The sequence below is a fragment of the Phyllobates terribilis genome, unplaced genomic scaffold (genome assembly GCF_046119375.1).
Source record: "Phyllobates terribilis strain yellow unplaced genomic scaffold, ASM4611937v1 Scaffold_5__5_contigs__length_657084704, whole genome shotgun sequence".
NCBI lineage: Eukaryota > Metazoa > Chordata > Amphibia > Anura > Dendrobatidae > Phyllobates > Phyllobates terribilis.
Window position 1 is genome coordinate 495,236,252 of NW_027362765.1, and position 20,173 is coordinate 495,256,424.

The 20,173-nt window shown below is 45.2% G+C and overlaps 1 protein-coding gene across 1 annotated transcript in view; it reads right to left on the minus strand.

Annotated features, from left to right (window-relative positions):
- Nucleotides 1-5,555: 5,555 nt before the first annotated feature.
- The window catches only part of HTR7 (5-hydroxytryptamine receptor 7), a 296,216-nt gene continuing 281,598 nt past the window's right edge, over nucleotides 5,556-20,173 (minus strand). Inside the window, exon 3 of the mRNA XM_073685540.1 lies at nucleotides 5,556-5,800. Within this exon, the coding sequence (XP_073541641.1) occupies nucleotides 5,740-5,800 (61 nt within the window). The 3' untranslated portion in view covers nucleotides 5,556-5,739. The remainder of the gene's footprint in view (nucleotides 5,801-20,173) is intronic.

Genomic DNA, 20,173 nt, shown 5'->3' on the forward strand with positions numbered 1-20,173 from the left:
TTTTAAGGATCGCAAATACGGACATACACACACCCATTGTATTCACAAATGCGCGCTGCACACGTGAAAACTGATGTCAGCTCAAGCAGGAGACAATGTTGAGAGTTGTATTCAGCCCCCACTGTCCACATCCAGTGTAAAATTAGGAATTAAATAAAAAAACATATACTAACTTTAACACCTAATTCCCTGGAGCCATTGTCCCCTATGAAAACCTAAAATAAATAACAACAATATCCCTCACCTGCCCAAAGTGGAAAGAATCCATAGTGTCCCATGCCGTAGTCAATCTGTGCGACAAGTGTTCTTCAGCATGAACGGTGGCATGAGTCGATCGCTCATGCTGAAGAGCAGGGGAGAATGACTTTCTGCAGCGAGAGCAGACCCATGAACTGCGGTGAACTCACTGAGCTCAGCGCAACACCATGAGTAATTTCTCATGGTGAACTAACAGGCAGGTAATTGCTACCTACCTGCCTGTTGCGCCCAGTGCCGTTTTTCACCGGCACAGAGCGGCTCCAGACCACTTCTGCTAACAATTCAACTGCCTTCTTTTCTGCTCTGCTCTGTTGAAGGTGTGTGACTGTTGACGTCATGCTGATTGACAGTCAGGTCCCCCAATTAGTCAGCAGGGATCCGGCTGTCAATCAAAATGACGTCGGCATTCCTGCTCTGCCAACCACTGCTCTGTCGATGTGGTGTCAGCAGAGACAGCTGAATCACCGGCAGGAATGGTCTGTTACCACATTTGACCTATGTAAACTATTAACATGGGCCCATATTTGACCTATGTATACTATTAATATGGGCCCATATTTGACCTATGCAAACTATTAATATGGGCCTACAGTAGAGATGAGCGGTGTTCGACTAGAACTGTTCGCCAATCTCAAATTCGAGCTGTTTTGGGCGGTGTACGAGTTGTTCGACGTACCCGAACGATTTGCAAAAAATTCGGCTGTTTGAGGTTATGTTCGATAACTGTTCGTGCACCAAAAGCGTGTCCTGCATGTCTGGCGTTATTTTGAGCACCAATCATGCAGGGATTGTCTGCCACTCACTGTAATGCCACAGCCATGGTGGTTGTGGCATTATAGTGATTGCCCAAATCGATGGGAGCAGTGCTCACAGTGAAACATGAAAAGCCGGCAATTCAGCAGCGGCATACACCGGTACCCGACAATTTAGAACCGAAAGAATAGAGCATCACACATAGATTAGATAGATATAAACATGTCAGCCACATATATACGAAGTACAGTGAAAGTGCTGCTTACTGTACTTGTCATTTAGTGTAAAGGATTTATCAAAAAAAATAATAGTGTTTTCATGCACCGTCTCTTTAAAAAAGCCGGCCGGCAATTCAGCAGCGGTACCCAACAATTTAGAATAGAAGGAATAGAGAATCACACATAGATTAGATAGATAGAAACATGTCAGTCACATATATATGAAGTACAGTGACAGTGTTGCTTACTGTACTTGTCATTAGTGTAAAGGATTTATTAAAAAAAATAATAGTGTTTTCATGCACCGTCTCTTTAAAAAAGCCGGCCGGCAATTCAGCATCTGTACCCAACAATTTATAACAGACAGAATAGAGCTTCACACATAGATAAGATAGATAGAAACATGTCAGTCACATATATATGAAGTACAGTGATAGTGTTGGTTACTGTACTTGTCATTTAGTATTAAAATAAAGGATTTATTATTAAAAAAATTGGCGTGGGGTTCCCCTTAATTTTAGGCTCTAGCGGAGGTTAAGCAGACAGCTGGGGCAGATGTTTGAAGCCTGGGAAGGGGGTAATACCCACGGAGCTTCCCAGGCTACTAATATCAGCCCCCAGCTGAATACATAGCCTTTACTAGCTATTAAAATGGGGGACCCCCCCAAAAAAATGATGTGGGGTCCCCCCTAATTTAATAGCTAGCAAAGGCTAGGCAGACAGCTGGAGGCTGATATTAATAGCCCAGGAAGGGAGCCATGAATATTGGCCCCCTCCCAGGCTAGAAACACCAGCCGTCAGCCGCCCCAGAAATGGCGCATTCATAGGATGCGCCAATTCTGGCACTTAGCCTCGCTCTTCCACGCTGCCCTGGTGCGGTGGCAGGGGGTAATAGGGCTGGGGTTGATGTCAGCTTATAATGCCAGCTGACATCAAGCCCAGGTTAGTAATGGAGAGGCGTCTATAAGACACCCCCATTACTAACCCCATAGTCAAAGTTAAAAAAAACACAAACACCCAGAATAAAGTCCTTTAATTGAAATAAAGACACAATTCTTTATTGTTCTAAATTAAACCATACTTACCGTCACGCCCATTCCAGCTGAAGCCAACGATCTCCTGCAATAAAAGTAAAATAATAAAGCAACATCATCCTTACCTTTCCATGGTTCCCACGACAGCTTCAACTCTGCTACATTCACATGACAGGCTGGATGGCAGCAGAACGCTGCCGTCCAGCTTGCCATGCGGCAGACACTGAGAAGCGCAGGCATGCTTGCGCTCTGCAGTGTCTGACTGTGACGGCATAAAGATGAGCCGAGGTCATGTCCAATGAACTCGGCTCACCTCATGCACGTCACTTACAGCGTGGGAGAATTCTCACGCTGAAGCGCTGAGTGCAGGAGAATTTTCCCACGCTGTCAGTGAGGTGCATGAGGTGAGCTGAGTTCATTGGACATGAGCTCACCTCATGCACGTCACTGACAGCGTGGGAGAATTCTCCTGCACTCAGCACTTCAGCGTGAGAATTTTCCCACGCTGTCAGTGACGTGCATGAGGTGCGCCGAGTTCATTGGACATGAACTCGTCTCATCTTTATGCCGTCACAGCCAGACACTGCAGAGCGCAAGCATGCCTGCGCTTCTCAGTGTCTGCGGGATGACAGGCTGGATGGCGGCGTTCTGCTGCGGTCCAGCCTGTCATCTCGATGTAGCAGAGCTGAAGCTGTCGTGGGAACCATGGAAAGGTAAGGATGATGTTGCTTTATTATTTTTCTTTTATTGCAGGAGATCGTTGGCTTCAGCTGGAATGGGCGTGATGGTAAGTATGGTTTAATTTAGAACAATAAAGGATTGTGTCTTTATTTCAATTAAAGGACTTTATTCTGGGTGTTTGTGTTTTCTTTTAACTTTGACTATGGGGTTAGTAATGGGGGTGTCTTATAGACGCCTCTCCATTACTAACCTGGGCTTGATGTCAGCTGGCATTATAAGCTGACATCAACCCCAGCCCTATTACCCCCTGCCACCGCTACAGGGCAGCGTGGAAGAGCGAGGCTAAGTGCCAGAATTGGCGCATCCTATGAATGCGCCATTTCTGGGGCGGCTGACGGCTGGTGTTTCTAGCCTGGGAGGGGGCCAATATTCATGGCTCCCTTCCTGGGCTATTAATATCAGCCCCCAGCTGTCTGCCTAGCCTTTGCTAGCTATTAAATTAGGGGGGACCCCACGTCATTTTTTTTGGGGGGTCCCCCATTTTAATAGCTAGTAAAGGCTATGTATTCAGCTGGGGGCTCATATTAGTAGCCTGGGAAGCTCCGTGGGTATTACCCCCTTCCCAGGCTTCAAACATCTGCCCCAGCTGTCTGCTTAACCTCCGCTAGAGACTAAAATTAAGGGGAACCCCACGCCAATTTTTTTTAATAATAAATCCTTTATTTTAATACTAAATGACAAGTACAGTAACCAACACTATCACTGTACTTCATATATATGTGACTGACATGTTTCTATCTATCTAATCTATGTGTGAAGCTCTATTCTGTCTGTTATAAATTGTCGGGTACAGATGCTGAATTGCCGGCCGGCTTTTTTAAAGAGACGGTGCACGAAAACACTATTATTTTTTTAATAAATCCTTTACACTAAATGACAAGTACAGTAAGCAACATTGTCACTGTACTTCATATATATGTGACTGACATGTTTCTATCTATCTAATCTATGTGTGAAGCTCTATTCTGTCTGTTATAAATTGTCGGGTACAGATGCTGAATTGCCGGCCGGCTTTTTTAAAGAGACAGTGCATGAAAACACTATTATATTTTTTAATAAATCCTTTACACTAAATGACAAGTACAGTAAGCAACACTGTCACTGTACTTCATATATATGTGACTGACATGTTTCTATCTATCTAATCTATGTGTGATGCTCTATTCCTTCTTGTCTAAATTGTCGGGTACCGGTGTATGCCGCTGCTGAATTGCCGGCCGGCTTTTTTAAAGAAAGCGTCTTCTGAGCAGTTTGTCAGCTTTTGGACACCTTTGAAGGTGTTTTCTATGTGTTTCTATGTGTTTTTGTTTGCCTGCCATTGGTTTTAACGGTGTTCGACGGTGTTCTAAGGTGTTCGACGAACAGTTCGACGAACAGTTCCTCGAACATCCCGGTGTTCGACGAACCGAACCGAACCCGAACACTACGGGGGTGGCTCAAAACTAATAATAATCTCTGGAGGCAGAGTTATCGTCCTGGCAATGTCCTCCCCAGAACCCGGAAGAGTTAATTTGTATAAAGTGATAAAAGATGATTTTGCCACACCGAAGCATCTGATATGAGACATACAGGGAGGACTATTCTCAGCTGTCTATAGCTTGTATGTCCATATTAATAGTTTACATAGGTCACATGTGGTGACAGATTCCCTTTAAGACACCATCACATAGAAATATAAACTGAATCATGACAATACAAGGACTTCTATTTAGTGTGTTTTTTATGAGGAAATGCTTGGTAACTTGTAAAGGTGCATTTAGACTAGCCGACAGGTGGGATAAATGACCGCTGATCAGGTACATACAAACCAATTGGCGGTTATTGAAAGGTCTACATGGAACTTGGGTATACGTCAATCTGTAATGTTGGTTGCCCAAATAGAATACCACTCCCTATATAAATGCAAAACAAAATCCGGCACTCCAAAAGTACAATGCAGAAAGTGTAGCTTTATTAGGTCCACAATCCAAACAAAAGTAACATTTTGGTCAAACAATAAGACCTTCCTCAGACGGATCACTAAACACATGAACTAGAAAACTGTGGAACGGAAACGGCACAGACTGAGAAATGGCCCAGGTGATGTGCGCTCATACCCTTTCATATCCTTCCATATGAGGAAGGTCTTAGCGTTTGGCCAAAATGTTACTTTTGTTTGGATTGTGGATCTAATAAAGCTACACTTTCTGCATTGTACTTTTGGAGTGCCGGATTTTCTTTTGCGTTTATTGAAAAGTCTATTTAAACTAGCTGACCACATTTCATGCACTCATGACAATCAATTATAGATAGTTCTGTGTGAATAGTGATTTAAAAAAAAATACTGCTTTGTGAGAGAAATGTGCCATTAAGACATGTAAGTTGTGAGAGTATCCACGGTTCTGATTTCTTTTTCTGGCACATTCCTAACACCAGCTTTTGAGATCTGCATTTGCTCCAATCTTTCTGAGAAATGTATTTTAAAAATAGAAAGCAACTAACAGTGACAGTAATATATGTAAAAAAAAACCCTTTATTTGGTACATTATACATTATTGTTAGAGATCCACAAATGAAAAACATTTTTATTAAATAATAACATTAAACATATTAAACACAACAAAGTTCTGTTTCTTCAGGCTCCTCTATTAAAGATGTGTCAGACCCCAGAATATTATTAAATAATGGAAAATATAATTTAAAGATTAAAAAGATTATGCTGCCATCAAAGAAAGGGCATAGAATATATGAAGAGATTATGAGCGCAGCCTGCTGATAAATTGCTCTTGCAGGAGATCTTCTTGTGAGCAGTTTTTTCTGAAAAACAAAATATGACCAGTCAAAAGTATTCACCAAGACCTGTCATGTTTTTATATGCAAACTGTTACTATAACATAGAAATGAACGCAAAAATTAATATGTTACCACCATCAATTTTCAGTTCAAGAGAAAAAAGTCATTTAATGCATCATACATATACATTAGGGGCAATTTCTGTGAGAAAAGTACAGCACTTAGAATAAACGTATGCAAGTCCAGGAAAGTTCTGAAATTCCATTACAGAGGGATTCCAGAATATCTTTAAAGATAAAAGCCCTGGTAAAACCTTAGATTCATATGTGAATTATGACCAGTAATCCTAAACATGGTAAATATAGTAAATAACATTTTAGACAGAATGTGCCATGGTTATTGTACTATAACACTAGGCGCATACACTAGCACCTGCAACTGAGTGACAAATGCAACTCTGCATTGGTTTTTGTATTCTAATGTTGTCAAGAGGCGTAATTTGATGTTCTGGACCCAAAACAAAACCTGTACAACTACCAAGTGATATTTTTAAAACTATTACGTACATACTGTATGTGGCAGAGGGCGTGACTGATGCTTTTGTATGCACTGTAGGTATACCTGAGGCTGTTGTAAATGAATCTAATCCTGTCCTTTTCATGTTTTCTATAAATTAAGTAAAACTTTTCACAACCAATTATCCCTGTCCTTTCCTTCAGTTTGCTGGAATACAGTACATTCACTGTGACATGCATGCTGCTGCACAGTCCCAGTGGCCGCCTCTCCTGTGCTTTATGATTTGCTTTATTCGGGCATCATCGGACTGGTAGCTAGTAGACTTTCCCAGAAAATCAGTGATTTCTGCAGTGAAGGTGATGGACAGAAATTGGATTTTTTTCTTTCAAAAAGGTCCCATATGGGAAAATAGAAGAGCTCTGTTATGTCATGATGTGCATATGATGCGGCATGATGGGTATGAGTTCAAATGTTAACTTTTTAATATTTTAATGGAAGACCCTATTTTGTTCTACAAGTGATCAAGGTAAGGTTGTTCATACACATTGAATGGCCCATAGGTTAAATGATGCTTCGGCCGATCATTCGGTCAACAGCCATCCCCGCTAGCAATCCCATTCACAAGAGCACTTAATCGGCTGAGCGCTCCGGTGTCCTCTATGACGTGTTAGCCGGCAGCTTATTTTAGGTACAAAAGTGCAATCGGAAGTTCGAAATAGGACATGCGCGATAGATATCTCTTGTAACCATCAGTCAGCTGGCGACTCATATACCATCAACCAAACCCATCAATATCGACAGGCTCAGACAAGATTAGTCTAACATGTAGGAGAGCTTCAAGGTAAAAATATTTAATCATCTTCCTTGTCATCTTCACTTCAGATGAAAAAACATGGTGCCAATTAAATTACAGTTATATGAAAAAGTTTGGGCACCCCTATTAATCTTAAGATTAATGTTTTATAAAAATTTGTGTTTTTGCAACAGCTATTTCAGTTTGATATTTGTAATAACTGTTGGACACAGTAATGTTTCTGCCTTGAAATGAGGTTTATTGTACTAACAGAAAATGTGCAATCTGCATTCAAACAAAATTTGACAGGTGCATAAGTATGGGTACCCTTATCATTTTCTTATTTTAAATACTCCTACCTACTTTTTACTGACGTACTAAAGCACTTTTTTTGGTTTTGTAACCTCATTGAGCTTTGAACTTCATAGCCAGGTGTATGCAATCATGAGAAAAGCTACTTAAAGTGGCCACTTGCAAGTTGTTCTCCTGTTTGAATCTCCTCTGAAGAGTGGCATCATGGGCTCCTAAAAACAACTGTCAAATGATCTGAAAACAAAGATTACTCAACATAGTTGTTCAGGGGAAGGATACAAAAAGCTGTCTCAGAGATTTAACCTGTCAGTTTCCACTGTGAGGAACATAGTAAGGAAATGGAAGAACACAGGAACAGTTCTTTTTAAGGCCAGAAGTCGCAGGCCAAGAAAAACATCAGGAAGGCAGAGAAGAAGAATGGTGAAATCAGTCAAGGACAATCCTCAGACCACCTCCAGAGAGCTGCAGCATCAACTTGCTGCAGATGGTGTCACTGTGCATCGGTCAACTATACAACACACTTTGCACAAGGAGAAGCTGTATGGTAGAGTGATGCGAAAGAAGCCGTTTCTGCAAGCATGCCACAAACAGAGTCGGCTGAGGTATGCAAAAGCACATTTGTAGAAGCCAATTTCTTTTTGGAAAAGGTCCTGTGGACTGATAAAATCAAGATTGAGATGTTTGGTCATACAAAAAGGCGTTATGCATGGCGGCAAAAAAACACAGCATTCCAAGAAAAACACTTGCTACCCACAGTAAAATTTGGTGGAGGTTCCATCATGCTTCGGGGCTGTGTGGCCAATGCCGGCACCGGGAATCTTGTTAAAGTTGAGGGACGCATGGATTCCACTCAGTATCAGCAGATTCTTGACAAGAATGTTCAAGAATCAGTGATAAAGTTGAAGTTACGCAGGGGATGGATCTTTCAGCAAGACAATGATCCAAAACACCGCTCCAAATCTACTCAGGCATTCATGCAGAGGAACAATTACAATGTTCTGGAATGGCCATCCCAGTCCCCAGACCTGAATATCATTGAACATCTGTGGGATCATTTGAAGAGGACTGTCCATGCTCGGCGACCATCAAACTTAACTGAACTGGAATTGTTTTGTAAAGAGGAATGGTCAAAAATACCTTCATCCAGAATCCAGGAACTCATTAAAAGCTACAGGAAGCGACTAGAGGCTGTAATTTTTGAAAAAGGAGGATCTACTAAATATTAATGTCACTTTTCTGGTGAGGTGCCCATACTTATGCACCTGTCAAATTTTGTTTGAATGCTGATTGAACATTTTCTGTTAGTACAATAAACCTAATTTCAAGGCAGAAACATTGCTGTGTCCAACAGTTATTACATATATCAAACTGAAATAGCTGTTGCAAAAACACCAATTTTTATAAAACATTAAGCTTAAGATTAATAGGGGTGCCCAAACTTTTTCATATAACTGTATGTGCATTGAGCATTCATATTGCATTATCCTCCTTTTTACTAATGGGTACAACATTTTCTTTGATGTAACATTCATTATATTTTTTCTGCATTTATTTGTGTTTATCTGAACGTCCTATAAAATGTTCTATGATATTTGAAAGCCATTGAAAACCAAGCCAAGAGAACAAAGGTTTTAGAAAATACGGCCATTACTAAAGTGTTTGATAAAAGATTGAATGCCATTGTGAATTGAAGGACATATACTTTTCAATTTACAGTCGTCCGCTTTGTCAATTTTTCTAGTCTATTCACATGCTTAAAAGATAGGTTTCAAATAACATGATTAGCCGTCAAGATCCTGTGGGTCTTTGGTGGGTGTTATGACATACTAAGTAAATTACATTTTAATGTATATTCAATTGTATTTAATTCATAGTTAGGCACATTTAGTCGGTGCTGGAATGTGTATATTGTGCAGAAAAAGCAATAAATCATATGTGGGTAGATGAAATATGCAGAAAATGGTGTAATTATAAGATTATATGTTAAAAGACTGGGTCTAAAGCAATGCAGAAAATTCTCAGGTACAAATATAAAATATATTGTCACTCTGTACTGTAGCCTAGGGATTAAATGCACCTTTTATAAAACAGTAAAACATTTCACATATTGGTTTATCATCATTAGTGTTGAGCGAACATGCTCGACACTGCTCGGTACTCGCGCGAGCATCACGCTACTCGGGATGTTTGGCGAGCACCGAGCATTTCCGGGTTACTCGGGCGGGAGCTCGGGTCTCCGCCCTGCATGTTTGGCGCTCTTTACAGAGCCAATGAACATGCAGGGATTGCCAGCCAGTCACTGTAATGCCGCAGCCTTGTTGGTTGCGGGCATTACAGTGATTGGCTGGCCGCACAGCGTCACCTCGAGTATTTAAAACCGGGCGCCGCCATCTTGGACACAGTCGCTCTGGATCAGACAGTGTAGGGACAGCGCTGCTGATTTAGGGAGAGATATAAACTGCGAAATAGTTAGTGTAAGGTCTGTAAAGGCTGCCAGATCAAACAAACAGTCCTTCTCAGGACTAATATCCATCCCAGATATCAGGCAGGCAGGCTGTATAGGAGACGCAGTGGTTTTACCAGCAAACGCTGCATTACAGTCCTGTGTGCTGCTCCTGTTGCTGAAATTGCTGGACTTAGCTCCAGGTCTCAGGGGACAGGAAAAATCCTTTTTTTTTCATCTAAATCCTCTTTTTTTTTTCCTCCTTCACACTGTACAAATACCCGTCTTATTAACCTTTTGGTGTCCCCACCCCCCCCAAAAAAAACGTGTCTCTAATTTTTCAGACACAAATATATCTGTTGAAAAGAGTCAGGTGTAGGCTAGAGAACCACAAGTGTTGTTTTGCACTTCCACCGTTCAAACCTCTGTATTATCCACTTTTGGGCCATTTGTATCTAATAAAAACAGTTTGAGTGTGTCACTCACTGTTCAGCTGCAAATATATCTATTTAAAAAGTCTGGTATACCCCAGTAAACAATAACTGTGGTTTTGCCATCCCACGGTAAAAAATCTCTATTATTCAGGTTTTGGTATATTTTCCGTAAAGAAAAACAGTAGTGTCTCCTGACTGTTGTGACACAAAAATATATCTGTTGAAAATAGGCTGGTGTAGGCTAGGCTCGACAAATCCCAGTGTAGTTTTGCAGTTCCACGGGTCAAATCTCTGTACTATCCAGTTTTGGGCCTTTGGTATCTAAAAAAAAACCAGTTTGAGTGTGTCGCTCACTGTTCAGCTGCAAATCTATATATTTAAAAAAATGTGGTATACCCCAGTAAACAATAACTGTGGTTTTGCCATCCCACGGTAAAAAATCTCTATTATTCAGGTTTTGGTATATTTTCCGTAAAGAAAAACAGTAGTGTCTCCTGACTGTTGTGACACAAAAATATATCTGTTGAAAATAGTTTGGTGTAGGGCTGACAAATCCCAGTGTGGTTTTGCAGTTCCACGGGTCAAATCTCTGTACTATCCAGTTTTGGGCCTTTGGTATCTAAAAAAACACAGTTTGAGTGTGTCGCTCACTGTTCAGCCGCAAATCTATATATTTAAAAAAGTCTGGTATACCCCAGTAAACAATAACTGTGGTTTTGCCATCCCACGGTAAAAAATCTCTATTATTCAGGTTTTGTTATTTTTTACATAAAGAAAAACAGTAATAGTTTCTCCCTGATTGTTCAGATTGTTTAAAAGAGTCGGGTGTAGGCCAGAGAAATAGAACAGTGGTTTTCCTCTTCCACGGTTCTAATCTACTTTTTATTACCCTTTTTCCATTGATAGTGCAAGTGTAAGCTATTTTACTTCCTTTACAATGGGCAAGGCGCGTGGCAAGGAACGTGGAAGTGGACGTTCTGGTGATCGTTCGTGCAGAGGACGTGGCCGAGGCCAAGGTGAAAATGTGCCACAACCAACAGCCACATCTTCTCGCTCCCACTTCTTGACCGAATTACTAGGAAGCACAGAACAACACCAGTATTGAGAACTGATCAGTGTGAACAGGTTATTAATTGGATAGCAGATAATACTTCCAGTTACCTGGACACCACCACCTCCGGTCTGTCTTCCACACGGTCAACTCTTAGTAGCCGTGAGTCTCGACCGCATACTCCTCCTCACCCTGATGCTCCTTCCTCCCACCATGCCGAGTGTCGTCAGACAGCAATTGATCCCACACTTGGACACTCTTAAGAGCTGTTCACAGGTCCATTTCCATATTTGTGCCCCTCGCCTGATACGCTTGAAGTGGTGGAAGAGGAGATCCCATGTAGCGATGCCCAAATATTTGAACTGCCACGGCCACAGGAAGTCGACTCTGGCAATTTGTCACAAGAGGTGGACGATGACGAGACACAATTGCCTGGAAGTGAGGAGGAGCATCGTGGTGCGCAAGTGGAAGAGGAGGAGGTGGTGGATGATCTAGTAACTGACCCAACGTGGCAGGATGACATGCAGAGTGAGGACAGCAGCACACAGGGGGAGGGAGGCAGAGTACCCCAACAGGCAGGAAGAAGCAGTGTGGTGACCGCAGACAGAAGGCGGGCAACCGTTTCCCGTAACACCAACACGAGGGACATTGCCAGTACAAGCGCTAGGTCTTCCAGAGTCTGGAATTTTGTTAAAGACTCTGCTGATAACCCCAAAAAGGCCATATGTTCCACCTGCCATGCCAGCATCAGCAGGGGTGACAAAACTACCAGCCTGACCACCACCAGCATGATCAGGCACATGGCAGCAAAGCACCCGACTTTGTGGGGCGAAACCCAGGGTCCACGACCAGTGTCAGCGGGTGTCACCACTGCTTCTTCCACTGTTGTGCGTGCAATAGAACCCCCTGTTGTGTGTGCAAGGCAATCCCCTGTCCATACTGCATGTAAAAATGCCCCCTCCTCTCAGTCTTCACTTGTTATGGCAGTTTCTCAAGAAACAGCATCAACGTCCACGTCCACGTCCCACCGCAGCATTCAATTGTCCATATCCCAGACCTTTGAACGAAAGCGGAAATTCGCAGCTAAAGCCCCACAGGCCACAGTCCTAAATTCGCACATTTCACGACTGCTTGCATTGGAAATGCTGCCTTTTAGGCTGGTGGAGACGGAATCCTTCCGCAATCTTATGGCGGTGGCCGTCCCTCGGTACTTGGTCCCCAGCCGACACTATTTTGCCCGGTGTGCCATCCCCGCACTACACAAGCACGTGTCCCAAAGCATCTGCCGTGCCCTCAACAACGCAGTTACTGGGAGAGTCCACCTGACAACGGACACGTGGACAAGTGCTTGTGGCCAGGGACGGTACATCTCTCTGACGGCACACTGGGTAAACATAGTGGAAGCCGGGTCCCAGTCGGACCTTGGGACAGAACGCGTCCTCCCCACACCGAGGATTGCGGGCCCTATGTCAGTCATAGTTGCCCCCACAGTGTATAGCTCCTGCGCATCATCCTCCTCCTCCTCATGTTCAGCCTCCATCTCAGATATCACCACATCAGTTACAAGCTGGAAGCACTGCAGTACTGCCTCCGCCAAGCGGCAAAAGGCTGTGCTGAAACTCATAAGCTTAGGTGATAAACCTCACACTGCTTGTGAGTTGTGGACAGCTGTGAAAGAGCAGGCAGATCTGTGGCTGAGACCGCTGAACCTACATCCCAGCATGGTCGTGTATGACAATGGCCGTAACCTGGTGGCGGCTCTGAGGTGAGGAGAGATCACACACGTACCATGCCTGGCTCATGTGCTTAACCTCGTGGTTCAGCGGTTTCTTAAATTGTACCCCGAGTTGCCAGATCTGCTCGTGAAAGTACGCCGCCTGTCAGCTCATTTTCGCAAGTCGGCTACAGCTTCCGCTGCCCTTGCTGTGTTGCAACAGCGTTTGCAGCTTCCGCCACACCGACTGGTGTGTGATGTCACCACACGTTGGAACTCTACCCTCCACATGTTGCAAAGGATTTGTGAGCAGAAGAGAGCAGTTGTGGAGTACCAGATGCAACAAGGCCGTCGATATTCAGGTCAGACTCCACACATAAGACCTCAGGAGTGGACCTGGATGTCTGACATATGTACCATCCTGACAAACTTTGAGGAGGCCACCAAGATGGTGAGTGGCGATGACGCCATCATTAGTGTCAGCATCCCACTTGTCTGTCTTTTGCAACGCTCTCTGCAGAGAATTAAAGAGGAGGCATTGCAGCCAGAGTATGATGAGATGGATCAAGAAGCCATAGTGGGCGATTACACACAGCCCAGCCTCATCTCATCCCAACGTGCATTGGGGGACAATGAGGGAGAGGAGGAGGAGGAGGAGGAAGAACAGGAGCAGCTATCATGCGCTGTAGATGGTAGTACCTGTACAAGTGTTATACCGTTGGTTCAGCGTGGGTGGCCTGAGGACTGGGGGGGAGGAGGAGGAGGAGAGCATGGTCAGTGGTCATCTTGATGAGGACACGGAAATCTTGCCCGTTACCAGTCTGGCACGCATGACTGACTTTATGTTACGCTGCCATAACCGTGACCCTCGCGTTGTCAAAATGTTGGGTGACAGTCATTACTGGTTGGTGACACTTTTAGACCCCCGCTACAAGGAGAACTTTCACTCTCTTATTCCTGAGGTGGAGAGGTCTACAAAAATGGGGCAGTACCAGAAGGCCCTTGCTGCAGAACTCTTAAAAAAATTCCCATCTGAACACGCTAGTGGCAGAGGTCACAGTTCGTTGCCCAACCAAGGCGTACAGGCGAGAGAGATGCAACTCCAATCCAGCAGAGGCAGGGGAACACTGTCAACGTTCTGGGACAGATTTCTGACACCCGCCCAGCTTACAGGCCCTGAGGCGCGGGGTACTCTCACAAGGAGTGGAAAGTTTCAAAAGATGGTGAGGGAGTACCTTGCCGACCGTACCAGCGTCCTCCGTGATTCCTCTGTGCCTTTTAATTATTGGGTATCCAAGCTGGACACTTGGAATGAACTCGCTCTGGACGCCTTGGAGGTCCTGGCCTGCCCTGCCGCTTGCGTGTTATCGGAGCGTGTTTTAGTGCCGCTGGGGGAATCATAACTGATAAGCGCACTCGCCTGTCAACTGACAATGCTGACAAGCTGACCCTTATCAAAATGAACAAGGGCTGGAATGGGCCAGACTTCTCATCACCACCAAATGACAGCAGAGTAACATAAAGTCAAATCCACTGTGTTATTTCGGGAGGTGTATTCACATGCACCGCTTCACACCCACACATGGGTATATGCTTCCTCATTTCGGCTGTTTTATGTTCTTCTCCTTGTCCTCAGCCTCCATCACCACTATACCACCAGGGTGCCAGCATTGCAAGTTTCTCCGTCCTTATTTTTGTCAGCTTTTACTTGGAAGGCATAAGCAAAGACTGTGGGAGACCCACTCCCCAATAATGGGACTTATGTTTGTAATGTGCTGTATTGCATGGCTCTTGTAAGGGGCATTGCAAGTTCCTCTGTCCTAATTTTTGGAAGCTTTTGCTTGGAAGGCATAAGCAAATCCTATGGGAGACACACTCCCCAATAATGGGACTTATGTTTGTAATATGCTGTACTGCATGGCTCTTGTAAAGGGCATTGCAAGTTGCTCCATCCTAATTTTCGGAAGCTTTTGCTTGGAAGGCATAGGCAAATCCTATGGGAGACCCGCTGCCCAATAATGGGACTTATGTTTGAAATATGCTGTACTGCATGGTTCTTGTAAGGGGCATTGCAAGTTGCCCCGTCCTAATTTTTGGAAGCTTTTGCTTGGAAGGCATAAGCAAATACTATGGGAGACCCACTCCCCAATAATGGGACTTATGTTTGTAATATGCTGTACTGCATGGCTCTTGTAAGGGGCATTGCAAGTTGCTCCATCCTAATTTTTGGAAGCTTTTGCTTGGAAGGCATAAGCAAATCCTATGGGAGACCCACTCCCCAATAATGGGACTTATGTTTGTAATATGCTGTACTGCATGGTTCTTGTAAGGGGCATTGCAAGTTGCTCCGTCCTAATTTTTGGAAGCTTTTGCTTGGAAGGCATAAGCAAATCCTATGGGAGACCCACTCCCCAATAATGGGACTTATGTTTGTAATATGCTGTACTGCATGGCTCTTGTAAGGGGCATTGCAAGTTGCTCCACCCTAATTTTTGGAAGCTTTTGCTTGGAAGGCATAAGCAAATCCTATGGGAGACCCACTCCCCAATAATGGGACTTATGTTTGTAATATGCTGTACTGCATGGCTCTTGAAAGGGGCATTGCAAGTTGCTCCATCCTACTTTTTGGAAGCTTTTGCTTGGAAGGCATAAGCAAATCCTATGGGAGACCCACTCCACAATAATGGGACTTATGTTTGTATTATGCTGTACTGCATGGCTCTTGTAAGGGGCATTGCAGTTCCTCATAATTTTTGGAAATCCTTCCATTCACTGCTTAGGCCAACAGTGCACAGGAGACCCAGTTGCTATAAATGGAAAAAAAGGTTTAGTTAAGACACTCTGACCTCCATGTCATTTCCAAGGGGCATTGGAGTGCCTCGAAATTTTTGGTAGGCATTGCACTCACTGTATGCCCTATAACTGTGTAGCCGAACTGCTCCTTTTGTTACAGAAACATATCCTACAAGACATATCTGGTTGACTGGCCTGATATTGATGTGAATGGTCCCTGTTCCTCCTGCTCTTTCTCCTTTGCCACTACCTCATCCTTCATTTATCACCTGAAGCTTTGTTTTAACGGGAGTCATAGAACTTGGATAGTAGCAGGAAAGCATCCAGCAATCCTCGGAGGAGGTAGGATATGCGCCAAAACGCTGACCACCTCAGGCCTAGCCGCTACTACATACATGTGCTTGCATTCCAACAAAACAAAGCAGATGCTAACTTCTATCATCCTCATCAACTCCCCTGATGGAGAAGCCAGGGCCCACGGAGGAGTCTGGTTGTCTGGTGGGCTCGGCCAATGCTGCCCTAAAGCAGGCCAGGCTAAGAAAAGTGTGAGAAAGGTTACCGGGACAAATAGGGGTGGCTGGGGACCGAGTATGGACACCCGGCCGCCCCCTGGAGGCTGGGGAGCAAGCGGGGACATCCAGCCACCGGGTAGCTTGGGACTGAGTATGGATACCAGGCCGCCGACGCAGCCATGGCGTGGTGGCCAGATTCCGCCTCCACATGCCTAAAAGGCCCAATTTAAAGTGCAAGCAAACAGTATGGTATTGCAGCCTGGGGGTGGGTGGGTGACAGGCTGCATACTTGCGCTTGCATTGCAAGGAATGGGAGAGGTACAATTGAACACTGCCCTGGGACAAGGACTTGAACGGGGATAGTTGCAAGTCTGCAACGACAGGTGCAGGGTGGGAGGCATCTTCGCATGTACCATGAACAGGGGTTTGGCATGCACACACTACAGCGGAATAGGCTCTCCTTCCCACTAAATGCACTGGGGAGGGCACAGGTAATGTTTTGGTATACGCACTTAATCTTATGTATAAGGCACACCAGGACAAATAGGGGCGGCTGGGGACTGAGTATGGATACCTCGCTGCCGAAGCAGCCATGAGGTAGTGGCCAGCTTCGGCCTCCTCCAAACTAAAAGGCCCCATTTCAAGTGCAACCTAGCAGTATGGCATTGCAGTCTGGGGGTGGGTGGGTGGCAGGCTGCACACTTACACTTGCATTAAAAGAAAACAAAGCAGATGCTAACTTCTGTCATCATCATCATGCTCCTCACCTTGGCACTCTCAACTCCCCTGATGGAGAAGCCAGGGCCCACCGGAGGAGTCTGGTTCTCTGGTGGGCTCGTCCAATGCTGCCCTAAAGCAGGCCGGGCTAAGAAAAGTGTGTGGGTGGATGTTCCAAGGAGAAATAGGGGCGGCTGGGGACCGTTTATGTACAACCGGCTGCCCCCAGGCGGCTGGGAACCGTGTGTGGATACCCGGACGCGGGGCGGCTGGGGACCGAGCATGGACACCCGGACGCCGGGCGGCTGGGGACTGAGTATGGATTCCAGGCCGCCAACGCAGCCATGACGTGGTGGCCAGATTCCGCCTTCACATGCCTAAAAGGCCCAATTTCAAGTGCAAGCAAGCAGCATAGTATTGCAGCCTGGGGGTGGGTGGGTGGCAGGCTGCACACTTGCGCTTGTATTGCAAGGAATGGGGGAGGTACAATTGAACACTGCCCTGGGACTAGAACTTGCACAGGGATAGTTGCAAGTCTGCATCTTCTGATGCGGCAAGGATCACTTATGATGGTCACACTTTTAGACAGTGACCTGGGTGTCAGAGATGCTTCCAGGGGTCTTCCCCATGCTGTTCCCATTTCTTTACAGCACTTTATGCATGTGTCACACAGCACATGTCCAGATAAGGTTGTAAAATGTTAAAATGACATTTCCCAGTGAATGCATTTGTCACAGTTGAAAGCAATACAAAAGTGCAAAAATGCATAAAAAATGCTACTTGTGAACATAGCCCAAGGTGTGGAGGAGTATTTTTGTTTTTGGTTATTTATTTTACCTTATACACAAGTCTTTACCCTGGAAAAGAAATTCCTTAACATATTTCACAGGAAAAAGTTTCAGTTTCGTTTTTGAACGTTTTATTGTGAGCCCGTAAAAGTGGCTTAATATCTCTGACCATGTTGCTGACAGCAGTGACCTGGGGGTCAGAAATGCTTCCTGGGGCGATCCCCATGCTGTCCCCATGTCATTTGAGCACTGTCATTATCGGTTTGGGCACTTGTTAGGCTTTTAAAAGACTGCCGGGGGTGCCACCGCAAAAATGCTCAGGTCTCCCATAGACTAACATTGGGCTCGTTGCTCGGGTCGAGCACTCGAGTATCACGGCGAGCTCAGCCCGAGCTTCGAACACCCGAGCATTTTAGTGCTCGATCAACACTAATCCTCATCAAAGCTTCTTAAATTAATTCAAAGTTCCCTAAGAGCATGAAATAACTAATAATCACCCCTACAGTGTCCATTTTAGGACACGATCAGATATCAAAGTCAAACATCAGAATGATGTCAGTTTGAGGCTGAATACCCTGTCTGAGAACTGATTTTGAAAAGTGATTTTGATATATGACTTTGAGAAGTGACTTTAACAAGTGACTTTGATATGTGACTTTGATAAGTGACTTTTACAACTGTAATAATAATAAAAAAGTCACTATTTGCTGATGGGACTTGAACCCAAAACTCTTTGTCTAGATGCCAGTGCACTTGTTAGGAGGGCGGTTGAAGAAAACTTTATTATAATGTAACGCAACCGACCCCGGAGTCCGCGATGCAGCCTGGAGGACTGCTGCCGAACACTTTCCGGGTAGAAAGAAAAGTAACCAACTTAAATGATAGACCCTTCCGTGTTACTGCACACAGGAACGGGTATTGCGGTTTGCTCTATCTCCATTAGCAGCATGAGAGTTAGGCGGAGAAAAACTATCTGTAGTCCTGTTACAGCACAGGGACTACAGTGGCGGCGCTAGGATGCGTGTGTGAATGCGCCGACGGGTACACGTGCCTCCAGCCAGCGTGCTACCGGACTGAAGGGTACTACTCCACGTGGCTGACAGGCGCTAGCCGTGGATAGGACGTCTGCAGGCTGCTCTGGGTATTAGGTGACCCCTTTGGCAGAGCCAGACTGCTAGACGAAACTACCTGCCTCTATGGAACTAGCCTGCCTCTATGGAACTAGCCTGCCTGACAGAAACTACTCGTGGAACACAGTCGTCCACACAATCGCATTACTGCTCAATGATCAGAGCGCGCCGCCATGTTTGTGGGCGGGCATTTTAAAGACTAAGCCCTGCCCACAGACGTGCCATTGGTGACGCATCCCATGGACCAATCAGGTGGTTGCAGGTCACCGAGTCAGGTGGGTGCCAAACCACCAATCACGATCCGCCAGGTCACGGGCATGCTCAGTGCGGCTAATCCTGGACTTAGACTCCAAACGCCCTGTCTCTCTCTGCAATCCATGCTTAACATTGCTAGGTAACAATACACAGGAGACAATCTGTACGTCTCGTGGACCAGCTAGGCGTTGGGACTAGTGTTGAGCCACCCCCGTAGTGTTCGAGTTCGGTTCGGTTCGTCGAACACCCGTGTGTTCGCCGAACTGTTCGTCGAACTGTTCGTCGAACACCTTCGAACACCGTTAAAACCAATGGCAGGCAAACAAAAACACATAGAAACACATAGAAAACACCTTCAAAGGTGTCCAAAAGCTGACAAACTGCTCAGAAGACACAACTAACACATGGAAAAGTGACAAGTACATATAGTCATGCGAAAAGAAAAGAGGTGGAGGAGTAAAAGGAGGGGGAGACACAGATATAGGCATGTCATGCCCTTCTAAAATCCAAAAAGTGAGAAGCCGACACGTTCAGTCCGCTCCTGCCCGTGCCACCTCCGTGTCGCCGGGTTTGTGCCAGAGCCGCGGTGAACCCTGACGGCCAGCCCCCCTCTCCCAATACTGGTGCCTGTCCGCTGGTGGGTCGAGCGAGCCCCCCTGTGGTGGAGGCAGCTCTAAGCTTTTTAATTTAAATTGTCCCTCTAATTTGAATGAATACACTTTAAATCCATTTACAAGGATCTATTGGAGGGCAAGTCTCATGCCAGCAGCCGCGTAATTCCAGCTCCAGTAGCGTCCACTAAAGCTGCTGCAGTTAAAAAGCTTTTATAAGGATCGAGCTCGGCTGTCCACCGCAAGGCATCCTAGTGCCAGTCCCAGCCCCTATGCCTTGGGGTGCCTCCTGATGCTCTTCACTAAGTATCCCGTGGTCCCGAAGCAT